The sequence below is a fragment of the Xenopus tropicalis genome, chromosome 4 (assembly GCF_000004195.4).
Source record: "Xenopus tropicalis strain Nigerian chromosome 4, UCB_Xtro_10.0, whole genome shotgun sequence".
Lineage (NCBI taxonomy): Eukaryota > Metazoa > Chordata > Amphibia > Anura > Pipidae > Xenopus > Xenopus tropicalis.
Window position 1 is genome coordinate 1709593 of NC_030680.2, and position 24847 is coordinate 1734439.

At 47.8% G+C, this 24847-nt stretch overlaps 1 protein-coding gene across 2 annotated transcripts in view; it reads right to left on the reverse strand.

Annotated features, from left to right (window-relative positions):
• LOC116410225 (hemicentin-1-like) overlaps positions 1-23928 on the reverse strand; it is a 67895-nt gene extending 43967 nt beyond the window's left edge. For both annotated transcript variants that reach the window (XM_031900342.1, XM_031900341.1), the window contains exons 1-3: positions 23729-23928; positions 22757-23107; positions 1737-2060 (exon numbers count right to left, since the gene is read on the reverse strand). In XM_031900342.1, the coding sequence (XP_031756202.1) occupies positions 1737-2060; positions 22757-23107; positions 23729-23825 (772 nt within the window). In that variant the 5' untranslated portion in view covers positions 23826-23928. The remainder of the gene's footprint in view (positions 1-1736; positions 2061-22756; positions 23108-23728) is intronic.
• Positions 23929-24847: the final 919 nt, after the last annotated feature.

The following is a 24847-nucleotide window of genomic DNA, read 5'->3' on the forward strand; positions in this document are numbered from 1 at the left end:
GGATGCAGTAGATATAATCTATTTGGATTTTGCCAAAGCATTTGATACCGTTCCCCACAAACGACTGCTTTCTAAGCTAAGGTCCATTGGTCTTAGTGAAGCCGTTTGCACATGGATAGAAAACTGGCTACAGGATCGGGTACAGAGGGGGGTTGTTAATGGCACATTCTCTACTTGGAATAAGGTCCTCAGTGGGGTCCCTCAGGGTTCTGTACTGGGTCCACTTTTGTTTAATTTGTTCATAAATGACTTAGGGGAGGGTATTATGGGTAATGTATCAGTGTTTGCAGATGACACAGAACTCTGCAGACCAGTCAATTCTATCCAGGATGTGACATCCCTGCAGCAGGATCTTGGCCAACTGGCAATCTGGGCAGCTAAGTGGCAGATGAGATTTAATGTGGATAAATGTAAGGTCATGCACCTGGGATCTAAAAATATGCAAGCCCCGTATACCCTTAATGGGACTGCACTAGGCAAATCCATAATGGAGAAGGACCTTGGAGTCCTTGTAGATAATAAACTTGGCTGTAGCAAGCAATGCCAGGCAGCAGCTGCAAGGGCAAACAAGGTTTTGAGCTGTATTAAAAGGGGTATAGATTCACGGGAGGAGGGGGTTATTCTTCCCCTTTACAGAGCGCTGGTAAGGCCCCATCTAGAATATGCTGTTCAGTTTTGGTCTCCAGTGCTCAAACGGGACATTATTGAGTTAGAGAGGGTCCAGAGAAGGGCAACTAAGCTGGTAAAGGGTATGGGAAGTCTCAGTTATGAAGAAAGACTGGCCAAGTTGGGTCTGTTTACACTGGAGAAGAGGCGCTTAAGAGGTGACATGATAACTATGTATAAATATATAAGGGGATCATATAATAACCTTTCTAATGTTTTATTTACCAGTAGGTCCTTCCAACGGACACGAGGGCACCCACTCCGTTTAGAAGAAGGGAGGTTCCATTTAAACATTCGGAAAGGATTTTTTACAGTGAGAGCTGTGAGGTTCTGGAATTCCCTCCCCGAATCAGTCGTACTGGCTGATACATTATATAACTTTAAGAAGGGGCTGGATGGATTCTTAGCAAGTGAGGGAATACAGGGTTATGGGAGATAGCTCTCAGTACAAGTGAGGGAATACAGGGGTAGGGGAGATAGCTCTTAGTACTAGTTGATCCAGGGACTGGTCCGATTGCCATCTTGGAGTCAGAAAGGAATTTTTTCCCCTCTGGGGCAAATTAGAGAGGCTTCAGATGGGGTTTTTTGCCTTCCTCTGGATCAACTAGTAGTTAGGCAGGTTATATATAGGCATTATGGTTGAACTTGATGGACGTATGTCTTTTTTCAACCCAACTTACTATGTTACTATGTTACTATGGGGCGACCACAGGTCTCTGCACCGAGATCCCCAGCAATTCAGGGAAAGTGAAAAAACATCAGAATGTACCTGTCTTCCACTCTGTAAATGGCCCCTTCTGTCTTGTGTCTCTTCTGCTTCCCTTCTGGAGATCAAGTGCCACTAACCAGGGCAATTTAATTCATGTCCCCATTGTTTCCCTGTAAAGCCCCCATCTGCCAAAATCTCATCCTTCCCTTGTAAACCTTGCCTTTAATAGTCTGACAAGCAAGAGATGCCACCCTACAGACAAATGGGAGGTTTGGGGGGATTGGAGGGGGTATTGGGGTACTGGGGGATCTTCTAATTTGTATAAAAACGACTAAATTGAGAATAATAGACAAGAATTTACCTGTGACGGAGAGAGTGAGATTGAGCTGCAGATCAGTTCCCATGGATCTGTGGGACACATTACAGGAATAGACGTTCCCATTATCTTCTAGTGTCGGATTTATCCGCAGAAAACTACTTTGACTGAAGGTTCCATCTTCATTATCTATTGGGAGAGTGTAGGAGACTCCTTTTTGTAACGGAACATTCCCAGAACCTCGTTGATATTTGATCCACTGGAAAGTTATGTCTTTGGGATAAAACTCATCGGCCTCACACGTAACTGTCGCCTCTGTTCCGGGCTCCATTGTGATATCAGTCGGTGTCAGCCTGGGGGCTGGGGGAGCTGCATAGGGACACAAGGGTTTTATTCTCTACAATAAACCTGATACTGTAACAGGAACAGCAAATGGTGCCGAATGGCAGGAAAGGGTTAATGGCTGTGAGGCCCCCACACATAACTGTTTGTAATGTAATTCATTTATATTGTTGTGTTGGGAAACTCGCCTCAGGGGGCAGCAGCCGGCGGGGGGCAAAGTGTCGCTCCTGGTAACTTCAAGGAGTAAAGCGCACCACTCTGACACTAAGTGGGGTAAATGTGGGGTGAGGGGGGGCATCTGAATGTCTGCCCCAGGGCAGTGGAGGGGCCAGGGACGCCCCTGCTTTAGCACATACATTAGCCCCATCTGCATTCATACAGTTTATACACAGGCTGAGCTGAATTCGAATTCCTTTAATCTGGAAAAACCTCTTTTATGTATTTAATATTCAGGTTACAATTTCTTTGTATCCGTTCTATGAGATCTATGTGTGGTTAGTGGTTAGTGGGTACCGCAGGGGTCAGTCCTTGGGCCTTTGCTTTTTAACTTGTTTATTAATGCCCTGGAGGGGGGCATAGACAGTACTGTTTCTATTTTTGCTGATGACACTAAATTGGGCAAAACTATAAGTTCCATGCAGGATGTGCCGCTTTGCAGAGCGATTTGACTGGGAAACTGGGCAGCAAACTGGGAAATGAGGTTCAATGTTGATAAGTGCAAAGTTCTGCCCTTTGGTAGGAATAATATAAACGCAAACTATCTACTGAATGGGAGTGAGTTGGGGGTTTCCTTAATGGAGAAGGATCTGGGGGTTTTTGTTGATAACAAGTTGTCTAATGCCAGGCAGTGTCATTCTGTGGCTACTAAAGCAAATAAAGTGCTGTCTTGTATAAACAGGGCATTGACTCAAGGGATGAGAACATCATTTTGCCCCTTTATAGGTCCCTGGTAAGGTCTCACCTTGAGTATGGGGGGCAGTTTTGGGCTCCAGTCCTTAAGAAGGATATTAATGAGCTGGAGAGAGTGCAGAGACTGCAACTAAACTGGTAAAGGGGATGGAAGGGTTAAACTATGAGGTGAGACTGTCGAGGTTGGGGTTGTTTTCTCTGGAAAAGAGGCGCTTGCGAGGGGACATGATTACTCTGTACAAGTACATTAGAGGGGATTATAGGCAGTTGGGGGATGTTCTTTTTTCCCATAAAAACAATCAGCGCACCAGAGGTCACCCCTTTAGATTAGAGGAAAGGAGCTTCCATTTGAAGCAGCGTAGGGGGTTCCTCACGGTGAGGGCAGTGAGGGGGTTGGGGAATGCCCTGCTGGGGGGTGTTGGGTAGGGGGTTCCTCACGGTGAGGGCAGTGAGGGGGTTGGGGAATGCCCCTAGAGATGGGGTAATGGCAGATTCTGTTAATGCCTATAAGAGGGGCCTGGATGAGTTCTTGATCAATCAGAATACCCAAGGCTATTGTGATACTAATATCTACAGTTAGTACTAGTGGGTGTATATATAGTGTATGTATGTGAGTGTATAGATTGGTAGGTGTGGGTTAAGTGTGCTGGGTTTACTTGGTGGGTTGAACTTGATGGACACTGGTCTTTTTTCAACCCTATGTAACTATGTAACTATGTAACTATCAGGAAATTTTCCCTCTACAAATAAGCTTAATAAACTGTAAAATGTTACGTTCACTCATTTATATATTTTCTTTTTCTTATATTAAATCATAGAGCAGATTCCCCCAGCCTGTGCTCTGTTCAATTTAATACCCCAGGGGGCATTCCCCAAACTCACTGCCCTCACCAGGAAGAACCATTTCTGCTGCTTCAGGGGAAAGTTCAGTCCCTCAGTTCTAAAAGGGGGGGCCCTGGTGCGCTGTTTTTTTCTATGTGACCCCCCCCCAACATCTGTCTATAATGTCCTCTAATGTACCTGTAAAAAGTCCTGAATCAAACAAACTTTTCCAAGGTCCCATTATTTTATTGCTTCCCATGTAAATCTGCTAAACTGACCAGGCTGAATCAGGCTGCCCACCCACGGGCACATCAACTGGCACGCAGCCCTGGGCAGGGGGCACATTAGTCTGTGTTGCACATTAGTCTGTACTACACAGGACCCCAATTTATCCAAGCACTATACCCTGAGACCCCATTAGTTGCCCAGCACTTATGGCTGAACTAGTCAGGTCAGTGCAGCCTGTGCCAGTATAAGGGCATCTCTGCAATGTGGCAGCTGGGAAAGGCTTTTCATGGGTTTAGGCACAGAAGGAAAATGGAACATCTTTATAACATTGCTTTGTAGGTATACACAACAGTATATCCCCCTTGTAAGCAAGGAGAGGCATCGCAAAGCAAAACCTTTATGGCTGAATAAAAGTGTTAGGGTCGGGGTTGGTAAGAAAAAGCTGGGGCAGCTGGGGCTTTCATCAGGTACAGGGGGGCAAATAAAGCAGCAAAACAGCTATCAAGCAGCTAAAATAGAAATGGAAAGGGATATTGCACCTAGGGGTAAAAAGATTCCAAAAGTATTTTTTAATTATGTGAATAGTAAAAAAATGAAGCAAGAAGGGGTGGGAACCTTATTATCACGGGGGGGTAAGTTGGTTGATGAGAACGGGGAAAAAGCTGAAATTTTGAACTCTTATTTCCCATCTGTCTATACATCTGAGGAGCCAGATAATGAAGGCTTCCCTTGTAATATGCCCAGTGCTAGTAATTTAGCTACTGGCGCGTGGGTCACTCGGGGGGGAATTCAATAGCGACTTGAACATGTAAAGGGAAACAAAGGTCCAGGGCCGGATGGGATTCATCCCAGGGTATTAAATGAGCTGAGCGCTGTGATTGCCAAACCTCTTCACTTAATTTCCCAGGATTCGTTGAGGTCTGGCATGGTGCCGAGAGACTGGCGGATTGCTAATGTGGTGCCGTTATTTATAAAGTGATCCCTTTTTGGATCCCGCTTTTGGAAGGGGTAATAAGGGATAGGGTACTTGAATACATTGCAGCTCACAATACTATTAGTTTGTGCCACAGGGGTTTATGGGTAACAGATCTTGCCAGACTAATTTAGTCGCCTTTTATGAGGAGGTGAGTAGGAACCTTGATGCTGGAATGGCAGTGGATGGGATCTACTTGGACTTTGCTAAAGCGTTTGATACAGTACCTCACAGAAGGTTAATGATAAAATTAAGGAATATTGGCCTAGAACATAATATTTGTAATTGGATAGAGAACTGGCTGAAGGATAGATTACAAAGAGTGGGGGTAAATGGAACAGTTTCTAATTGGGCCAGTGTGGTTAGTGGGTACCGCAGGGGTCAGTCCTTGGGCCTTTGCTTTTTAACTTGTTTATTAATGCCCTGGAGGGGGGCATAGAGAGACTGTTTCTATTTTTGCTGATGACACTAAATTGGGCAAAACTATAAGTTCCATGCAGGATGTGCCGCTTTGCTGGGAGATTTGACTGGGAAACTGGGCAGCAAACTGGGAAATGGGGTTCAATGTTGATAAGTGCAAAGTTCTGCCCTTTGGTAGGAATAATATAAACGCAAACTATCTACTGAATGGGAGTGAGTTGGGGGGATCCTTAATGGAGAAGGATCTAGGGGTTTTTTGTTGATAACAAGTTGTCTAATTCCAGGCAGTGTCATTCTGTGGCTACTAAAGCAAATAAAGTGCTGTCTTGTATAAACAGGGCATTGACTCAAGGGGTGAGAACATCATTTTGCCCCTTTATAGGTCCCTGGTAAGGCCTCACCTTGAGTATGGGGGGCAGTAACAGTGAGTATGGGGGGCAGTTACAGTGAGTATGGGGGGGCAGTAACCGTGAGTATGGGGGCAGTAACAGTGAGTATGGAGGACAGTAACAGTGAGTTTGGGGGGCAGTTACAGTGAGTATGGGGGCAGTGAATGTGAGTATGGGGGGCAGTTACAGTGAGTATGGGGGGGCAGTGACAGTGAGTATGGGGGCAGTAACAGTGAGTATGGGGGGGCAGTGACAGTGAGTATGGGGGGCAGTGACAGTGAGTATGGGGGGCAGTGACAGTGAGTATGGGGGACAGTAACAGTGAGTATGGGGGGCAGTAACAGTGAGTATGGGGGCAGTTACAGTGAGTATGGGGGCAGTAACAGTGAGTATGGGGGCAGTAACAGTGAGTATGGGGGGCAGTAACAGTGAGTATGGGGGCAGTAACAGTGAGTATGGGGGGGCAGTAACAGTGAGTATGGGGGCAAGTAACAGTGAGTATGGGGGCAGTAACTGAGTATGGGGGGGCAGTGACAGTGAGTATGGGGGGGGCAGTAACAGTGAGTATGGGGGGCAGTAACAGTGAGTATGGGGGGCAGTTACAGTGAGTATGGGGGGCAGTAACAGTGAGTATGGGGGCAGTAACAGTGAGTATGGGGGGCAGTAACAGTGAGTATGGGGGGCAGTGACAGTGAGTATGGGGGGCAGTAACAGTGAGTATGGGGGGCAGTAACAGTGAGTATGGGGGGCAGTAACAGTGGAGTATGGGGGCAGTAACAGTGAGTATGGGGGGGCAGTAACAGTGAGTATGGGGGGCAGTAACAGTGAGTATGGGGGGGCAGTAACAGTGAGTATGGGGGCAGTAACAGTGAGTATGGGGGGGCAGTAACAGTGAGTATGGGGGGCAGTAACAGTGAGTATGGGGGGCAGTAAACAGTGCAGTATGGGGGGGCAGTAACAGTGAGTATGGGGGCAGTAACAGTGAGTATGGGGGGCAGTAACAGTTGAGTATGGGGGGGCAGTAACAGTGAGTATGGGGGCAGTAACAGTGAGTATGGGGGGCAGTAACAGTGAGTATGGGGGGCAGTAACAGTGAGTATGGGGGGGCAGTAACAGTGAGTATGGGGGGCAGTAACAGTGAGTATGGGGGGCAGTAACAGTGAGTATGGGGGCAAGTAACAGTGAGTATGGGGGGCAGTAACAGTGGAGTATGGGGGCAGTAACAGTGAGTATGGGGGGGGCAGTAACAGTGAGTAATGGGGGCAGTAACAGTGAGTATGGGGGGCAGTAACAGTGAGTATGGGGGGGCAGTAACAGTGAGTATGGGGGCAGTAACAGTGAGTATGGGGGGGGCAGTAACAGTGAGTATGGGGGGGGGCAGTAACAGTGAGTATGGGGGCAGTAACAGTGAGTATGGGGGCAGTAACAGTGAGTATGGGGGGCAGTAACAGTGAGTATGGCGGGGGGCAGTAAACAGTGAGTATGGGGGCAGTAACAGTGAGTATGGGGGCAGTAACAGTGAGTATGGGGGGGGCAGTAACAGTGAGTATGGGGGGCAGTAACAGTGAGTATGGGGGGCAGTAACAGTGAGTATGGGGGGCAGTAACAGTGAGTATGGGGGGCAGTAACAGTGAGTATGGGGGGCAGTAACAGTGAGTATGGGGGGCAGTAAAGTGGAGTATGGGGGGGCAGTGACAGTGAGTATGGGGGGGGCAGTGACAGTGAGTATGGGGGCAGTAACAGTGAGTATGGGGGGGCAGTAACAGTGAGTATGGGGGGCAGTTACAGTGAGTATGGGGGCAGTAACAGTGAGTTATGGGGGCAGTAACAGTGAGTATGGGGGGCAGTTACAGTGGAGTATGGGGGGCAGTAAACAGTGAGTATGGGGGGCAGTAACAGTGAGTATGGGGGGCAGTAACACTGAGTATGGGGGCAGTAACACTGAGTATGGGGGGCCAGTAACAGTGAGTACGGGGGGCAGTAACAGTGAGTATGGGGCGGCAGTAACAGTGAGTATGGGGGGGCAGTAACAGTGAGTATGGGGGCAGTAACAGTGAGTATGGGGGGGCAGTAACAGTGAGTATGCAGTGCAGTTTTGGGCTCCAGTCCTTAAGAAGGATATTAATGAGCTGGAGAGAGTGCAGAGACTGCAACTAAATTGGTAAAGGGGATGGAAGGGTTAAACTATGAGGTGAGACTGTCAGGGTTGGGGTTGTTTTCTCTGGAAAAGAGGCGCTTGCAAGGGGACATGATTACTCTGTATAAAGGTTCAATCAACATAAACAAAAATCTTCAGCACACCACTTACATACATGTTCTTAAAGGGTGCTTAACTTCCACAGCCGCTCCCAAGCCTTTTTTCCAAGTATCTTTGCAAAGTGGAAGAAGCACACCAGTGTGTCGGCAATGCCTTCAAATCATTTATTTGCAGAAATGAACAAACAGCACAAGCTTTCATGGGTGACCCCTTCTTCAGGTGCAAAACTATTTCACCTGAAGAAGGGGTCACCCCCAAAAGCTTGTGCTAGATAGGTCAGTGTGGGTCTGTATGTGAGTGGATAGATAGGTCAGTATGGGTCTGTATGTGAGTGGATAGGTCAGTATGGGTCTGTATGTGAGTGGATAGATAGGTCAGTGTGGGTCTGTATGTGAGTGGATAGGTCAGTGTGGGTCTGTATGTGAGTGGATAGATAGGTCAGTGTGGGTCTGTATGTGAGTGGATAGATAGGTCAGTGTGGGTCTGTATGTGAGTGGATAGGTCAGTGTGGGTCTGTATGTGAGTGGATAGGTCAGTGTGGGTCTGTATGTGAGTGGATAGGTCAGTATGGGTCTGTATGTGAGTGGATAGGTCAGTGTGGGTCTGTATGTGAGTGGATAGATAGGTCAGTGTGGGTCTGTATGTGAGTGGATAGATAGGTCAGTATGGGTCTGTATGTGAGTGGATAGGTCAGTGTGGGTCTGTATGTGAGTGGATAGGTCAGTGTGGGTCTGTATGTGAGTGGATAGGTCAGTGTGGGTCTGTATGTGAGTGGATAGGTCAGTGTGGGTCTGTATGTGAGTGGATAGGTCAGTATGGGTCTGTATGTGAGTGGATAGGTCAGTGTGGGTCTGTATGTGAGTGGATAGATAGGTCAGTGTGGGTCTGTATGTGAGTGGATAGATAGGTCAGTATGGGTCTGTATGTGAGTGGATAGGTCAGTGTGGGTCTGTATGTGAGTGGATAGGTCAGTGTATGTCTGTATGTGAGTGGATAGGTCAGTGTGGGTCTGTATGTGAGTGGATAGGTCAGTGTGGGTCTGTATGTGAGTGGATGGGTCAGTATGGGTCTGTATGTGAGTGGATAGGTCAGTGTGGGTCTGTATGTGAGTGGATAGATAGGTCAGTGTGGGTCTGTATGTGAGTGGATAGATAGGTCAGTGTGGGTCTGTATGTGAGTGGATAGGTCAGTGTGGGTCTGTATGTGAGTGGATAGGTCAGTGTGGGTCTGTATGTGAGTGGATAGGTCAGTATGGGTCTGTATGTGAGTGGATAGGTCAGTGTGGGTCTGTATGTGAGTGGATAGATAGGTCAGTGTGGGTCTGTATGTGAGTGGATAGATAGGTCAGTATGGGTCTGTATGTGAGTGGATAGGTCAGTGTGGGTCTGTATGTGAGTGGATAGGTCAGTGTGGGTCTGTATGTGAGTGGATAGGTCAGTATGGGTCTGTATGTGAGTGGATAGGTCAGTGTGGGTCTGTATGTGAGTGGATAGGTCAGTGTGGGTCTGTATGTGAGTGGATAGGTCAGTGTGGGTCTGTATGTGAGTGGATAGGTCAGTATGGGTCTGTATGTGAGTGGATAGGTCAGTGTGGGTCTGTATGTGAGTGGTAGGTCAGTGTGGGTCTGTATGTGAGTGGATAGGTCAGTGTGGGTCTGTATGTGAGTGGATAGGTCAGTGTGGGTCTGTATGTGAGTGGATAGGTCAGTGTGGGTCTGTATGTTGAGTGGATAGGTCAGTGTGGGTCTGTATGTGAGTGGATAGGTCAGTGGGTCTGTATGTGAGTGGATAGTCAGTGTGGCGTATGTGAGTGGATAGGTCAGTGTGGGTCTGTATGTGAGTGGATAGGTCAGTATGGGTCTGTATGTGAGTGGATAGATAGGTCAGTATGGGTCTGTATGTGAGTGGGATAGTCAGTGTGGGTCTGTATGTGATGGATAGATAGGTCAGTATGGGTCTGTATGTGAGTGGATAGGTCAGTGTGGGTCTGTATGTGAGTGGATAGGTCAGTGTGGGTCTGTATGTGAGTGGATAGGTCAGTGTGGGTCTGTATGTGAGTGGATAGGTCAGTGTGGGTCTGTATGTGAGTGGATAGGTCAGTATGGGTCTGTATGTGAGTGGATAGGTCAGTGTGGGTCTGTATGTGAGTGGATAGGTCAGTATGGGTCTGTATGTGAGTGGATAGGTCAGTATGGGTCTGTATGTGAGTGGATAGGTCAGTGTGGGTCTGTATGTGAGTGGATAGATAGGTCAGTGTGGGTCTGTATGTGAGTGGATAGGTCAGTGTGGGTCTGTATGTGAGTGGATAGATAGGTCAGTGTGGGTCTGTATGTGAGTGGATAGGTCAGTATGGGTCTGTATGTGAGTGGATAGATAGGTCATTGTGGGTCTGTATGTGAGTGGATAGGTCAGTATGGGTCTGTATGTGAGTGGATAGGTCAGTGTGGGTCTGTATGTGAGTGGATAGATAGGTCAGTGTGGGTCTGTATGTGAGTGGATAGATAGGTCAGTGTGGGTCTGTATGTGAGTGGATAGATAGGTCAGTGTGGGTCTGTATGTGAGTGGATAGGTCAGTGTGGGTCTGTATGTGAGTGGATAGGTCAGTGTGGGTCTGTATGTGAGTGGATAGGTCAGTGTGGGTCTGTATGTGAGTGGATAGGTCAGTGTGGGTCTGTATGTGAGTGGATAGATAGGTCAGTGTGGGTCTGTATGTGAGTGGATAGGTAGGTCAGTGTGGGTCTGTATGTGAGTGGATAGATAGGTCAGTGTGGGTCTGTATGTGAGTGGATAGATAGGTCAGTGTGGGTCTGTATGTGAGTGGATAGGTCAGTATGGGTCTGTATGTGAGTGGATAGATAGGTCAGTATGGGTCTGTATGTGAGTGGATAGGTCAGTGTGGGTCTGTATGTGAGTGGATAGATAGGTCAGTATGGGTCTGTATGTGAGTGGATAGGTCAGTGTGGGTCTGTATGTGAGTGGATAGGTCAGTGTGGGTCTGTATGTGAGTGGATAGGTCAGTGTGGGTCTGTATGTGAGTGGATAGGTCAGTGTGGGTCTGTATGTGAGTGGATAGGTCAGTATGGGTCTGTATGTGAGTGGATAGGTCAGTGTGGGTCTGTATGTGAGTGGATAGGTCAGTATGGGTCTGTATGTGAGTGGATAGGTCAGTATGGGTCTGTATGTGAGTGGATAGGTCAGTGTGGGTCTGTATGTGAGTGGATAGATAGGTCAGTGTGGGTCTGTATGTGAGTGGATAGGTCAGTGTGGGTCTGTATGTGAGTGGATAGATAGGTCAGTGTGGGTCTGTATGTGAGTGGATAGGTCAGTATGGGTCTGTATGTGAGTGGATAGATAGGTCATTGTGGGTCTGTATGTGAGTGGATAGGTCAGTATGGGTCTGTATGTGAGTGGATAGGTCAGTTGTGGGTCTGTATGTGAGTGGATAGATAGGTCAGTGTGGGTCTGTATGTGAGTGGATAGATAGTCAGTGTGGTCTGTATGTGAGTGGATAGGTCAGTGTGGCGTCTGTATGTGAGTGGATAGGTCAGTGTGGGTCTGTATGTGAGTGGATAGGTCAGTGTGGGTCTGTATGTGAGTGGATAGGTCAGTGTGGGTCTGTATGTGAGTGGATAGGTCAGTGTGGGTCTGTATGTGAGTGGATAGGTCAGTGTGGGTCTGTATGTGAGTGGATAGGTAGGTCAGTGTGGGTCTGTATGTGAGTGGATAGATAGGTCAGTGTGGGTCTGTATGTGAGTGGATAGGTCAGTGTGGGTCTGTATGTGAGTGGATAGGTCAGTGTGGGTCTGTATGTGAGTGGATAGGTCAGTGTGGGTCTGTATGTGAGTGATTAGGTCAGTGTGGGTCTGTATGTGAGTGGATAGATAGGTCAGTGTGGGTCTGTATGTGAGTGGATAGGTCAGTGGGGTCTGTATGTGAGTGGATAGGTCAGTGTGGGTCTGTATGTGAGTGGATAGGTCAGTGTGGGTCTGTATGTGAGTTGGATAGGTCAGTGTGGGTCTGTATGTGGTGGATAGGCAGTGTGGTCTGTATGTGGGTGATAGGTCAGTGGGTTGATGGAGTGGATAGGTCAGTATGGGTCTGTATGTGAGTGGATAGGTCAGTGTGGGTCTGTATGTGAGTGGATAGATAGGTCAGTGTGGGTCTGTATGTGAGTGGATAGGTCAGTATGGGTCTGTATGTGAGTGGATAGATAGGTCAGTATGGGTCTGTATGTGAGTGGATAGGTCAGTATGGGTCTGTATGTGAGTGGATAGGTCAGTGTGGGTCTGTAAGGGAGTGGATAGGTCAGTGTGGGTCTGTATGTGAGTGGATAGATAGGTCAGTGTGGGTCTGTATGTGAGTGGATAGGTCAGTATGGGTCTGTATGTGAGTGGATAGGTCAGTGTGGGTCTGTATGTGAGTGGATAGGTCAGTATGGGTCTGTATGTGAGTGGATAGGTCAGTGTGGGTCTGTATGTGAGTGGATAGATAGGTCAGTGTGGGTCTGTATGTGAGTGGATAGGTCAGTATGGGTCTGTATGTGAGTGGATAGGTCAGTGTGGGTCTGTATGTGAGTGGATAGGTCAGTGTGGGTCTGTATGTGAGTGGATAGGTCAGTGTGGGTCTGTATGTGAGTGGATAGGTCAGTGTGGGTCTGTATGTGAGTGGATAGGTCAGTATGGGTCTGTATGTGAGTGGATAGGTCAGTGTGGGTCTGTATGTGAGTGGATAGGTCAGTGTGGGTCTGTATGTGAGTGGATAGGTCAGTATGGGTCTGTATGTAGGTGGATAGATAGGTCAGTATGGGTCTGTATGTGAGTGGATAGATAGGTCAGTATGGGTCTGTATGTGAGTGGATAGATAGGTCAGTGTGGGTCTGTATGTGAGTGGATAGATAGGTCAGTATGGGTCTGTATGGGAGTGGATAGGTCAGTGTGGGTCTGTATGTGAGTGGATAGATAGGTCAGTGTGGGTCTGTATGTGAGTGGATAGGTCAGTATGGGTCTGTATGTGAGTGGATAGGTCAGTGTGGGTCTGTATGTGAGTGGATAGATAGGTCAGTGTGGGTCTGTATGTGAGTGGATAGGTCAGTATGGGTCTGTATGTGAGTGGATAGGTCAGTGTGGGTCTGTATGTGAGTGGATAGGTCAGTATGGGTCTGTATGTGAGTGGATAGGTCAGTGTGGGTCTGTATGTGAGTGGATAGGTCAGTGTGGGTCTGTATGTGAGTGGATAGGTCAGTATGGGTCTGTATGTGAGTGGATAGATAGGTCAGTGTGGGTCTGTATGTGAGTGGATAGGTCAGTATGGGTCTGTATGTGAGTGGATAGGTCAGTGTGGGTCTGTATGTGAGTGGATAGGTCAGTGTGGGTCTGTATGTGAGTGGATAGAATGGTCAGTATGGGTCTGTATGTGAGTGGATAGATAGGTCAGTGTGGGTCTGTATGTAAGTGGATAGGTCAGTATGGGTCTGTATGTGAGTGGATAGATAGGTCAGTGTGGGGTCTGTATGTGAGTGGATAGGTCAGTGTGGGTCTGTATGTGAGTGGATAGATAGGTCAGTGTGGGTCTGTATGTGAGTGGATAGGTCAGTGTGGGTCTGTATGTGAGTGGGTAGGTCAGTGTGGGTCTGTATGTGAGTGGATAGGTCAGTGTGGGTCTGTATGTGAGTGGATAGATAGGTCAGTGTGGGTCTGTATGTGAGTGGATAGGTCAGTATGGGTCTGTATGTGAGTGGATAGGTCAGTGTGGGTCTGTATGTGAGTGGATAGGTCAGTGTGGGTCTGTATGTGAGTGGATAGATAGGTCAGTGTGGGTCTGTATGTGAGTGGATAGGTCAGTGTGGGTCTGTATGTGAGTGGATAGGTCAGTAAGGATCTGTATGTGAGTGGATAGATAGGTCAGTATGGGTCTGTATGTGAGTGGATAGGTCAGTATGGGTCTGTATATGAGTGGATAGGTCAGTGTGGGTCTGTATGTGAGTGGATAGGTCAGTGTGGGTCTGTATGTGAGTGGATAGGTCAGTGTGGGTCTGTATGTGAGTGGATAGGTCAGTGTGGTTCTGTATGTGAGTGGATAGGTCAGTATGGGTCTGTATGTGAGTGGATAGGTCAGTGTGGGTCTGTATGTGAGTGGATAGGTCAGTGTGGGTCTGTATGTGAGTGGATAGGTCAGTGTGGGTCTGTATGTGAGTGGATAGGTCAGTGTGGGTCTGTATGTGAGTGGATAGATAGGTCAGTATGGGGGTCTGTATGTGAGTGGATATGTCAGTGTGGGTCTGTATGTGAGTGGATAGGTCAGTATGGGTCTGTATGTGAGTGGATAGGTCAGTATGGGTCTGTATGTGAGTGGATAGGTCAGTGTGGGTCTGTATGTGAGTGGATAGGTCAGTGTGGGTCTGTATGTGAGTGGATAGGTTCAGTGTGGGTCTGTATGTGAGTGGATAGGTCAGTGTGGGTCTGTATGTGAGTGGATAGGTTAGTGTGGGTCTATATGTGAGTGGATAGGTCAGTGTGGGTCTGTATGTGAGTGATAGATAGGTCAGTGTGGGTCTGTATGTGAGTGGATAGGTAGGTCAGTATGGGTCTGTATGTGAGTGGATAGGTCAGTGTGGGTCTGTATGTGAGTGGATAGGTCAGTGTGGGTCTGTATGTGAGTGGATAGGTTAGTGTGGGTCTATATGTGAGTGGATAGGTCAGTGTGGGTCTGTATGTGAGTGGATAGATAGGTCAGTGTGGGTCTGTATGTGAGTGGATAGGTAGGTCAGTATGGGTCTGTATGTGAGTGGATAGGTCAGTGTGGGTCTGTATGTGAGTGGTTAGGTCAGTATGGGTCTGTATGTGAGTGGATAGGTCAGTGGGGGTCTGTATGTGAGTGGATAGGTCAGTATGGGTCTGTATGTGAGTGGATAGATAGGTCAGTGTGGGTCTGTATGTGAGTGGATAGGTCAGTGTGGGTCTGTATGTGAGTGGATAGATAGGTCAGTATGGGTCTGTATGTGAGTGGATTAGGTCAGTGTGGGTCTGTATGTGAGTGGATAGGTCAGTGTGGGTCTGTATGTGAGTGGATAGGTCAGTGTGGGTCTGTATGTGAGTGGATAGGTCAGTGTGGGTCTGTATGTGAGTGGATAGGTCAGTGTGGGTCTGTATGTGAGTGGATAGGTCAGTGTGGGTCTGTATGTGAGTGGATAGGTCAGTGTGGGTCTGTATGTGAGTGGATAGGTCAGTGTGGGTCTGTATGTGAGTGGATAGGTCAGTGTGGGTCTGTATGTGAGTGGATAGGTCAGTGTGGGTCTGTATGTGAGTGGATAGGTCAGTGTGGTCTGTATGTGAGTGGATAGGTCAGTGTGGGTCTGTATGTGAGTGGATAGGTCAGTGTGGGTCTGTATGTGAGTGGATAGGTCAGTGTGGGTCTGTATGTGAGTGGATAGGTCAGTATGGGTCTGTATGTGATTGGATAGGGCAGTATGGGTCTGTATGTGAAGTGGATAGGTCAGTGTGGGTCTGTATGTGAGTGATAGGTCAGTATTTGTCTGTATGTGAGTGGATAGGTCAGTGTGGGTCTGTATGTGAGTGGATAGGTCAGTGTGGGTCTGTATGTGAGTGGATAGGTCAGTATGGGTCTGTATGTGAGTGGATAGGTCAGTGTGGGGTCTGTATGTGAGTGGATAGGTCAGTGTGGGTCTGTATGTGAGTGGATAGGTCAGTGTGGGTCTGTATGTGAGTGGATAGGTCAGTATGGGTCTGTATGTGAGTGGATAGGTTCAGTGTGGGGTCTGTATGTGAGTGGGATAGGTCAGTGGGGGTCTGTATGTGAGTGGATAGGTAGGTCAGTATGGGTCTGTATGTGAGTGGATAGATAGGTCAGTGTGGGTCTGTATGTGAGTGGATAGATAGGTCAGTGTGGGTCTGTATGTGAGTGCATAGGTCAGTGTGGGTCTGTATGTGAGTGTATAGATAGGTCAGTGTGGGTCTGTATGTGAGTGGATAGATAGGTCAGTGTGGGTCTGTATGTGAGTGGATAGGTCAGTGTGGGTCTGTATGTGAGTGGATAGGTCAGTATGGGTCTGTATGTGAGTGGATAGATAGGTCAGTGTGGGTCTGTATGTGAGTGGATAGATAGGTCAGTGTGGGTCTGTATGTGAGTGGATAGGTCAGTGTGGGTCTGTATGTGAGTGGATAGGTCGGTGTTGGTCTGTATGTGAGTGGATAGGTCAGTGTGGGTCTGTATGTGAGTGGATAGGTCAGTGTGGGTCTGTATATGAGTGGATAGATAGGTCAGTGTGGTTCTGTATGTGAGTGGATAGGTCAGTATGGGTCTGTATGTGAGTGGATAGGTCAGTATGGGTCTTTATGTGAGTGGATAGGTCAGTGTGGGTCTGTAGTGCAGTGGATAGGTCAGTGTGGGTCTGTATGTGAGTGGATAGGTCAGTGTGGGTCTGTATGTGAGTGGATAGATAGGTCAGTATGGGTCTGGATGTTGAAGTGGATAGGTCAGTATGGGTCTGGTATGTGAGTGGATAGGTCAGTGTGGGTCTTATGTGAGTGGAGTAGGTCAGTGTGGGTCTGTATATGTGAGTGGATAGATAGGTCAGTGTATGTCTGTATGTGAGTGGATAGGTCAGTGTGGGTCTGTATGTGAGTGGATAGGTCAGTGTGGGTCTGTATGTGAGTGGATTAGGTCAGTGTGGGTCTGTATGTGAGTGAATAGATAGGTCAGTATGGGTCTGTATGTGAGTGGATAGGTCAGTATGGGTCTGTTACGTGAGTGGATAGGTCAGTGTGGGTCTGTATGTGAGTGGATAGATCAGTGTGGGGTCTGTATGTGAGTGGATAAGGTCAGTATGGGTCTGTATGTGAGTGGATAGATAGGTCAGTGTGGGTCTGTATGTGAGTGATAGATAGGTCAGTATGGGGTCTGTATGTGATGGATAGGTCAGTATGGGTCTGTAATGTGAGTGGATAGGTCAGTGTGGGTCTGTATGTGAGTGGATAGGTCAGTATGGGTCTGTATGTGAGTGGATAGGTCAGTGTGGGTCTGTATGTGAGTGGATAGGTCAGTGGGGGTCTGTATGTGAGTGGATAGGTGGTCAGTATGGGTCTGTATGTGAGTGGATAGATAGGTCAGTGTGGGTCTGTATGTGAGTGATAGATTAGGTCAGTGTGGGGTCTGTATGTGAGTGCATAGGTCAGTGGTGGGTCTGTATGTGAGTGTATAGATAGGTCAGTGTGGGTCTGTATGTGGAGTGGATAGATAGGTCAGTGTGGGTCTGTATGTGAGTGGATAGGTCAGTGTGGGTCTGTATGTGAGTGGATAGGTCAGTGTGGGTCTGTATGTGAGTGGATAGGTCAGTATGGGTCTGTATGTGAGTGGATAGGTCAGTGTGGGTCTGTATGTGAGTGGATAGGTCAGTATGGGTCTGTATGTGAGTGGATAGGTCAGTGTGGGTCTGTATGTGAGTGGATAGGTCAGTGTGGGTCTGTATGTGAGTGGATAGATAGGTCAGTGTGGGTCTGTATGTGAGTGGATAGGTCAGTGTGGGTCTGTATGTGAGTGGATAGGTCAGTATGGGTCTGTATGTGAGTGGATAGGTCAGTGTGGGTCTGTATGTGAGTGGATAGATAGGTCAGTGTGGGTCTGTATGTGAGTGGATAGATAGGTCAGTATGGTCTGTATGTGAGTGGATAGGTCAGATGGGTCTGTATGTGAGTGGATAGGTCAGTGTGGGTCTGTATGTGAGTGGATAGGTCAGTGTGGGTCTGTATGTGAGTGGATAGGTCAGTGTGGGTCTGTATGTGAGTGGATAGGTCAGTGTGGGGTCTGTATGTGAGTGGATAGGTCAGGTGTGGGTCTGTATGTGAGTGGATAGGTCAGTGTGGGTCTGTATGTGAGTGGATAAGGTCAGTGTGGGTCTGTATGTGAGTGGATAGGTAGGTCAGTGTGGGTCTGTATGTGAGTGGATAGATAGGTCAGTGTGGGGTCTGTATGTGAGTGGATTAGGTCAGTGTGGGTCTGTATGTGAGTGGATAGATAGGTCAGTGTGGGTCTGTATGTGAGTGATAGGTCAGTGTGGGTCTGTATGTGAGTGGATAGATAGGTCAGTGTGGGTCTGTATGTGAGTGGATAGGTCAGTGTGGGTCTGTATGTGAGTGGATAGGTCAGTATGGGTCTGTATGTGAGTGGATAGGTCAGTGTGGGTCTGTATGTGAGTGGATAGGTCATGTGGGTCTGTATGTGAGTGGATAGGTCAGTGTGGGTCTGTATGTGGTGATAGGTCAGTGTGGGTCTCGTATGTGAGTGGATAGATAGGTCGTGTGGGTCTGTATGTGAGTGGATAGGTCTAGTGTGGGTCTGTATGTGAGTGGATAGATAGGTCAGTGTGGGTCTGTATGTGAGTGGATAGGTCAGTGTGGGTCTGTATGTGAGTGGATAGGTCAGTATGGGTCTGTATGTGAGTGGATAGGTCAGTGTGGGTCTGTATGTGAGTGGATAGAATAGGTCAGTGTGGGTCTGTATGTGAGTGGATAGATAGGTCAGTGTGGGTCTGTATGTGAGTGGATAGGTCAGTGTGGGTCTGTATGTGAGTGGATAGATAGGTCAGTGTGGGTCTGTATGTGAGTGGATAGGTCAGTGTGGGTCTGTATGTGAGTGGATAGATAGGTCAGTGTGGGTCTGTATGTGAGTGGATAGGTCAGTGTGGGTCTGTATGTGAGTGGATACATAGGTCATGTGGGTCTGTATGTGAGTGGATAGGTCAGTGTGGGTCTGTATGTGAGTGGATAGGTCAGTATGGGTCTGTATGTGAGTGGATAGGTCAGTGTGGGTCTGTATGTGAGTGGATAGGTCAGTGTGGGGTCTGTAATGTGAGTGGATAGGTTCAGTGTGGGTCTGTATGTGAGTGGATAGGTCAGTGTGGGTCTGTATGTGAGTGGATAGGTCAGTGTGGGTCTGTATGTGAGTGGATAGGTCAGTGTGGGTCTGTATGTGAGTGGATAGATAGGTTCAGTGTGGGTTCTGTATGTGAGTGGATAGGTCAGTGTGGGTCTGTATGTGAGTGGATAGGTCAGTGTTGGGTCTGTAATGTGAGTGGGATAGATATGTCAGTGTGGGTCTGTTATGTGAGTGGATAGGTCAGTGTGGGTCTGTATGTGAGTGGATAGGTCAGTATGGGTCTGTATGTGAGTGGATAGGTCAGTATGGGTCTGTATGTGAGTGGATAGGTCAGTGGTGGGGTCTGTAATGTGAGTGTATAGGATAGGTCAGTGTGGGGTCTGTATGTGAGTGGATAGATAGGTCAGTGTGGGTCTGTATGTGAGTGGATAGATAGGTCAGTGTGGGTCTGTATGTGAGTGGATAGATAGGTCAGTGTGGGTCTGTATGTGAGTGGATAGATAGGTCCAGTGTGGGTCTGTATGTGAGTGGATAGGTCAGTGTGGGTCTGTATGTGAGTGGATAGGTCAGTGTGGGTCTGTATGTGAGTGGATAGGTCAGTGTGGGTCTGTATGTGAGTGGATAGATAGGTCAGTGTGGGTCTGTATGTGAGTGGATAGGTAGGTCAGTGTGGGTCTGTATGTGAGTGGATAGATAGGTCAGTGTGGGTCTGTATGTGAGTGGATAGGTCAGTGTGGGTCTGTATGTGAGTGGATAGATAGGTTCAGTGTGGGTCTGTATGTGAGTGGATAGGTAAGTGTGGGTCTGTATGTGAGTGGATAGATAGGTCAGTGTGGGTCTGTATGTGAGTGGATAGGTCAGTGTGGGTCTGTATGTGAGTGGATAGGTCAGTGTGGGTCTGTATGTGAGTGGATAGGGTCAGTGTGGGTCTGTATGTGAGTGGATAGGTCAGTGTGGGTCTGTATGTGAGTGGATAGATAGGTCAGTGTGGGTCTGTATGTGAGTGGATAGGTCAGTATGGGTCTGTATGTGAGTGGATAGGTCAATGTGGGTCTGTATGTGAGTGGATAGATAGGTCAGTATGGGTCTGTATGTGAGTGGATAGGTCAGTATGGGTCTGTATGTGAGTGGATAGGTCAGTGTGGGTCTGTATGTGAGTGGATAGGTCAGTGTGGGTCTGTATGTGAGTGTATAGATAGGTCAGTGTGGGTCTGTATGTGAGTGGATAGATAGGTCAGTATGGGTCTGTATGTGAGTGGATAGATAGGTCAGTATGGGTCTGTATGTGAGTGGATAGGTCAGTATGGGTCTGTATGTGAGTGGATAGGTCAGTGTGGGTCTGTATGTGAGTGGATAGGTCAGTGTGGGTCTGTATGTGAGTGGATAGATAGGTCAGTGTGGGTCTGTATGTGAGTGGATAGGTCAGTATGGGTCTGTATATGAGTGGATAGGTCAGTGTGGGTCTGTATGTGAGTGGATAGGTCAGTGTGGGTCCTGTATGTGAGTGGATAGGTCAGTATGGGTCTGTATGTGAGTGTATAGATAGGTCAGTATGGGTCTGTATATGAGTGGATAGGTCAGTGTGGGTCTGTATGTGAGTGGATAGGTCAGTGTGGGTCTGTATGTGAGTGGATAGGTCAGTGTGGGTCTGTATGTGAGTGGATAGGTCAGTGTGGGTCTGTATGTGAGTGGATAGATAGGTCAGTATGGGTCTGTATATGAGTGGATAGGTCAGTGTGGGTCTGTATGTGAGTGGATAGGTCAGTGTGGGTCTGTATGTGAGTGGATAGGTCAGTGTGGGTCTGTATGTGAGTGGATAGATAGGTCAGTGTGGGTCTGTATGTGAGTGGATAGGTTCAGTGTGGGTCTGTATATGAGTGGATAGATAGGTCAGTGTGGGTCTGTAATTGAGTGGATAGATAGGTCAGTGTGGCTGTTATGTGAGTGGATAGGGTCAGTGTGGGTCTGTATGTGAGGGATAGGTCAGTGTGGGTCTGTATGTGAGTGGATAGATGGTCAGTGTGGGTCTGTTGTGAGTGGATAGGTCAGTGGTGGGTCCTGTATGTGAGTGGATAGAGGGTCAGTGTGGGTCTGTATGTGAGTGGATAGGTCAGTGTGGGTCTGTATTGAGTGGATAGATGGGTCAGTGTGGGTCTGTATGTGAGTGGATAGATGGGTCAGTGTGGGTCTGTATGTGAGTGGATAGGTCAGTGTGGGTCTGTATGTGAGTGGATAGGTCAGTATGGGTCTGTATGTGAGTGGGATTAGGTCAGTGTGGGTCTGTATGTGAGTGGATAGGTCAGTATGGGTCTGTATGTGAGTGGATAGATAGGTCAGTGTGGGTCTGTATGTGAGTGGATAGATAGGTCAGTATGGGTCTGTATGTGAGTGGATAGGTCAGTGTGGGTCTGTATGTGAGTGGATAGGTCAGTATGGGTCTGTATGTGAGTGGATAGATAGGGTCAGTGTGGGTCTGTATGTGAGTGGATAGATAGGTCAGTATGGGTCTGTATGTGAGTGCATAGGTCAGTGTGGGTCTGTATGTGAGTGGATAGGTCAGTATGGGTCTGTATGTGAGTGGATAGGTCAGTATGGGTCTGTATGTGAGTGGATAGGTCAGTATGGGTCTGTATGTGAGTGGATAGATAGGTCAGTGTGGGTCTGTATGTGAGTGGATAGATATGTCAGTATGGGTCTGTATGTGAGTGGATAGGTCAGTGTGGGTCTGTATGTGAGTGGATAGGTCAGTATGGGTCTGTATGTGAGTGGATAGGTCAGTATGGGTCTGTATGTGAGTGGATAGGTCAGTGTGGGTCTGTATGTGAGTGGATAGATAGGTCAGTATGGGTCTGTATGTGAGTGGATAGATAGGTCAGTGTGGGTCTGTATGTGAGTGGATAGGTCAGTATGGGTCTGTATGTGAGTGGATAGGTCAGTATGGGTCTGTATGTGAGTGGATAGATAGGTCAGTGTGGGTCTGTATGTGAGTGGATAGATAGGTCAGTATGGGTCTGTATGTGAGTGGATAGGTCAGTGTGGGTCTGTATGTGAGTGGATAGGTCAGTGTGGGTCTGTATGTGAGTGGATAGGTCAGTATGGGTCTGTATGTGAGTGGATAGGTCAGTATGGGTCTGTATGTGAGTGGATAGGTCAGTGTGGGTCTGTATGTGAGTGGATAGATAGGTCAGTATGGGTCTGTATGTGAGTGGATAGATAGGTCAGTGTGGGTCTGTATGTGAGTGGATAGGTCAGTATGGGTCTGTATGTGAGTGGATAGGTCAGTGTGGGTCTGTATGTGAGTGGATAGGTCAGTATGGGTCTGTATGTGAGTGGATAGGTCAGTATGGGGTCTGTATGTGAGTGGATAGGTCAGTGTGGGTCTGTATGTGAGTGGATAGATAGGTCAGTATGGGTCTGTATGTGAGTGGATAGATAGGTCAGTGTGGGTCTGTATGTGAGTGGATAGGTCAGTATGGGTCTGTATGTGAGTGGATAGGTCAGTGTGGGTCTGTATGTGAGTGGATAGGTCAGTGTGGGTCTGTATGTGAGTGGATAGGTCAGTATGGGTCTGTATGTGAGTGGATAGGTCAGTATGGGTCTGTATGTGAGTGGATAGATAGGTCAGTATGGGTCTGTATGTGAGTGGATAGATAGGTCAGTGTGGGTCTGTATGTGAGTGGATAGACTCACATACAGACCCATACTGACTGCCAGCAGGCAGCCAATCACTGCCCCCTGGTGATTGGTTCTAGTGATGCTCACTATGTGCAGCCATTGGGTTAGAACTGGGAGGGGCTGGGCAAAAAGGGAAGATACAGTAGGTAAATGCCACTTACCTGACACCTGCAGGACAGAGTGCCCCACGGCTTTATTAGGGGTATAAATGACAGTGCAGGTATATTCTCCTTCATCTGTGAACTGAACCCGGGGTAAGTGAAGCCCCACATTGCCGGTTATAAGGTCACTGGTTGATATGTAGGATCCGGGCCGGGTGGGGGTGTGATTCCCAGACAGATACAGATACACTTGCCCTTCCCTTCCATCGAAGGTTTTCTGGGTCCATTTAACTGTCAGTTTGGGGGGACTAATGTCTCCGGGGCCCCAGTCGGTTACAGAGCACGGGATAAACGCTTCTTCATTCCTCAGGGATTTCACAGGCTCCGCCCCCATTTCTATCCTTAAAGAACCTGATAGAAACACACACAGATATTAAAGGGGATGTAAACCCAGCCATGATACTGTTCCACTGCGCCCCCTAGTTCTCTATAGAAGTTGAAGAGAACTAACCAATGAGAATTCTCATTAGAATCTCACCACTATTAGTCAGCCATTTAGATATTATCTAAATGACAGATAATTACATAATTTTTCCCGTCATTATATGACACAGACAATATTGCTTTAAGAATCCAACCCTGATGTTGCTGGACTACAGCTCCCAGCATGCCTCACCCTTCATTATATGTTACATTATTGTGGGATTTGTAGTCCGGCAACAGCCGAGTAACGTTGGGTTGAGCCGCGCTGTGCCGCAGGGTTTAAGGTTTGGGCACTTCATTATATTCAGCTGATAAGAATATTTTTGCTAAATGACGTAAATATTCATATAAATCCATGTGCTGTTTCTATGCTCTCTCTGTGCAGCTCAACTGCCTGACAAGAGGAGCCCAGAAACAACAGCCTGTTGAGCCAATTAAAGGGGAAGTAAACCCTGCTGCAAAGCACTTCTCAACCTAATTTTACTTAGTTGTTGCACTAAACAAGTCTGTCCCTTTATCCCCATGTCTGGGCAATAGGAATGTACTTACCAGTTCCCGGCAGTGAGAGATAAATGAGTAGAAAGCAGATGAGTTTGGGGGGGGCCCAGCTGGTACCCAATTCCTCCTGAACAATCAGTGGCCCCATGTTTATCCTGCTTTGTCTTCCAAGTAATGGAGCACAAGTCGCCCCACGCAGCTCAGCAATTTTAGTTTTAGTTTCAGTAGAAATAACTGGCCGCAGTCAGATAGGGAGGTTGGGGGAGGGGTGGGGACAGGAAACCGCATTGACATTAGTGAATTCAGGAAATTAAAGAGACTGTAGAAACCTTCATAGGAAGGACGGCCCCGCTGGGCATCTCTACACTCATTATAACCAGGGAGTCTTAATGAGATATGGGCCCCAATGGAAATCTCACACGTGAGACATATGAAAAGTCTCATCATATTTGCACTGTTTCCACCATTCAGCATGGATATTTCATATGTAGCTGGTATTAGTCCTCTTATACATCAGCGATTTCCTATGTATTTACCCAGCATTGGCTGTTATTTACTCTGCAAGGGAAGGAATGAGTTAATGGCCCCGACTCTCTGCCCCACGTGGAACTGCAAGTTGTGCAAATACTTCACCCATTAACCCCAGACTGGCAGTGTGGCTAAGGGGGCCCAGCCTGAAGGCGGGGATTTGGGGTGAGGGTTTATTTGGGTACCCCTGGAACTATAGCAGGGTGACTGTTACCCCAATGTTTCTATATATCTGTAACCTTGTTATGGGCTAAGGGGGCCCAGCCTGAAGGCCAGTTAGGGGGGGATTTGGGGTGAGTGCTTATTTGTGCCCTGGGTACCCCTGGAACTATAGCAGGGTGACTGTTACCCCCAATGTTTCTATATATCTGTAACCTTGTTATGGGCTAAGGGGGCCCAGCCTGAAGGCCAGTTAGGGGGGGATTTGGGGTGAGTGCTTATTTGTGCCCTGGGTACCCCTGGAACTATAGCGGGGTGACTGTTACCCCAATGTTTCTATATATCTGTAACCTTGTTATGGGCTAAGGGGGCCCAGCCTGAAGGCCAGTTAGGGGGGGATTTGGGGTGAGTGCTTATTTGTGCCCTGGGTACCCCTGGAACTATAGCGGGGTGACTGTTACCCCAATGTTTCTATATATCTGT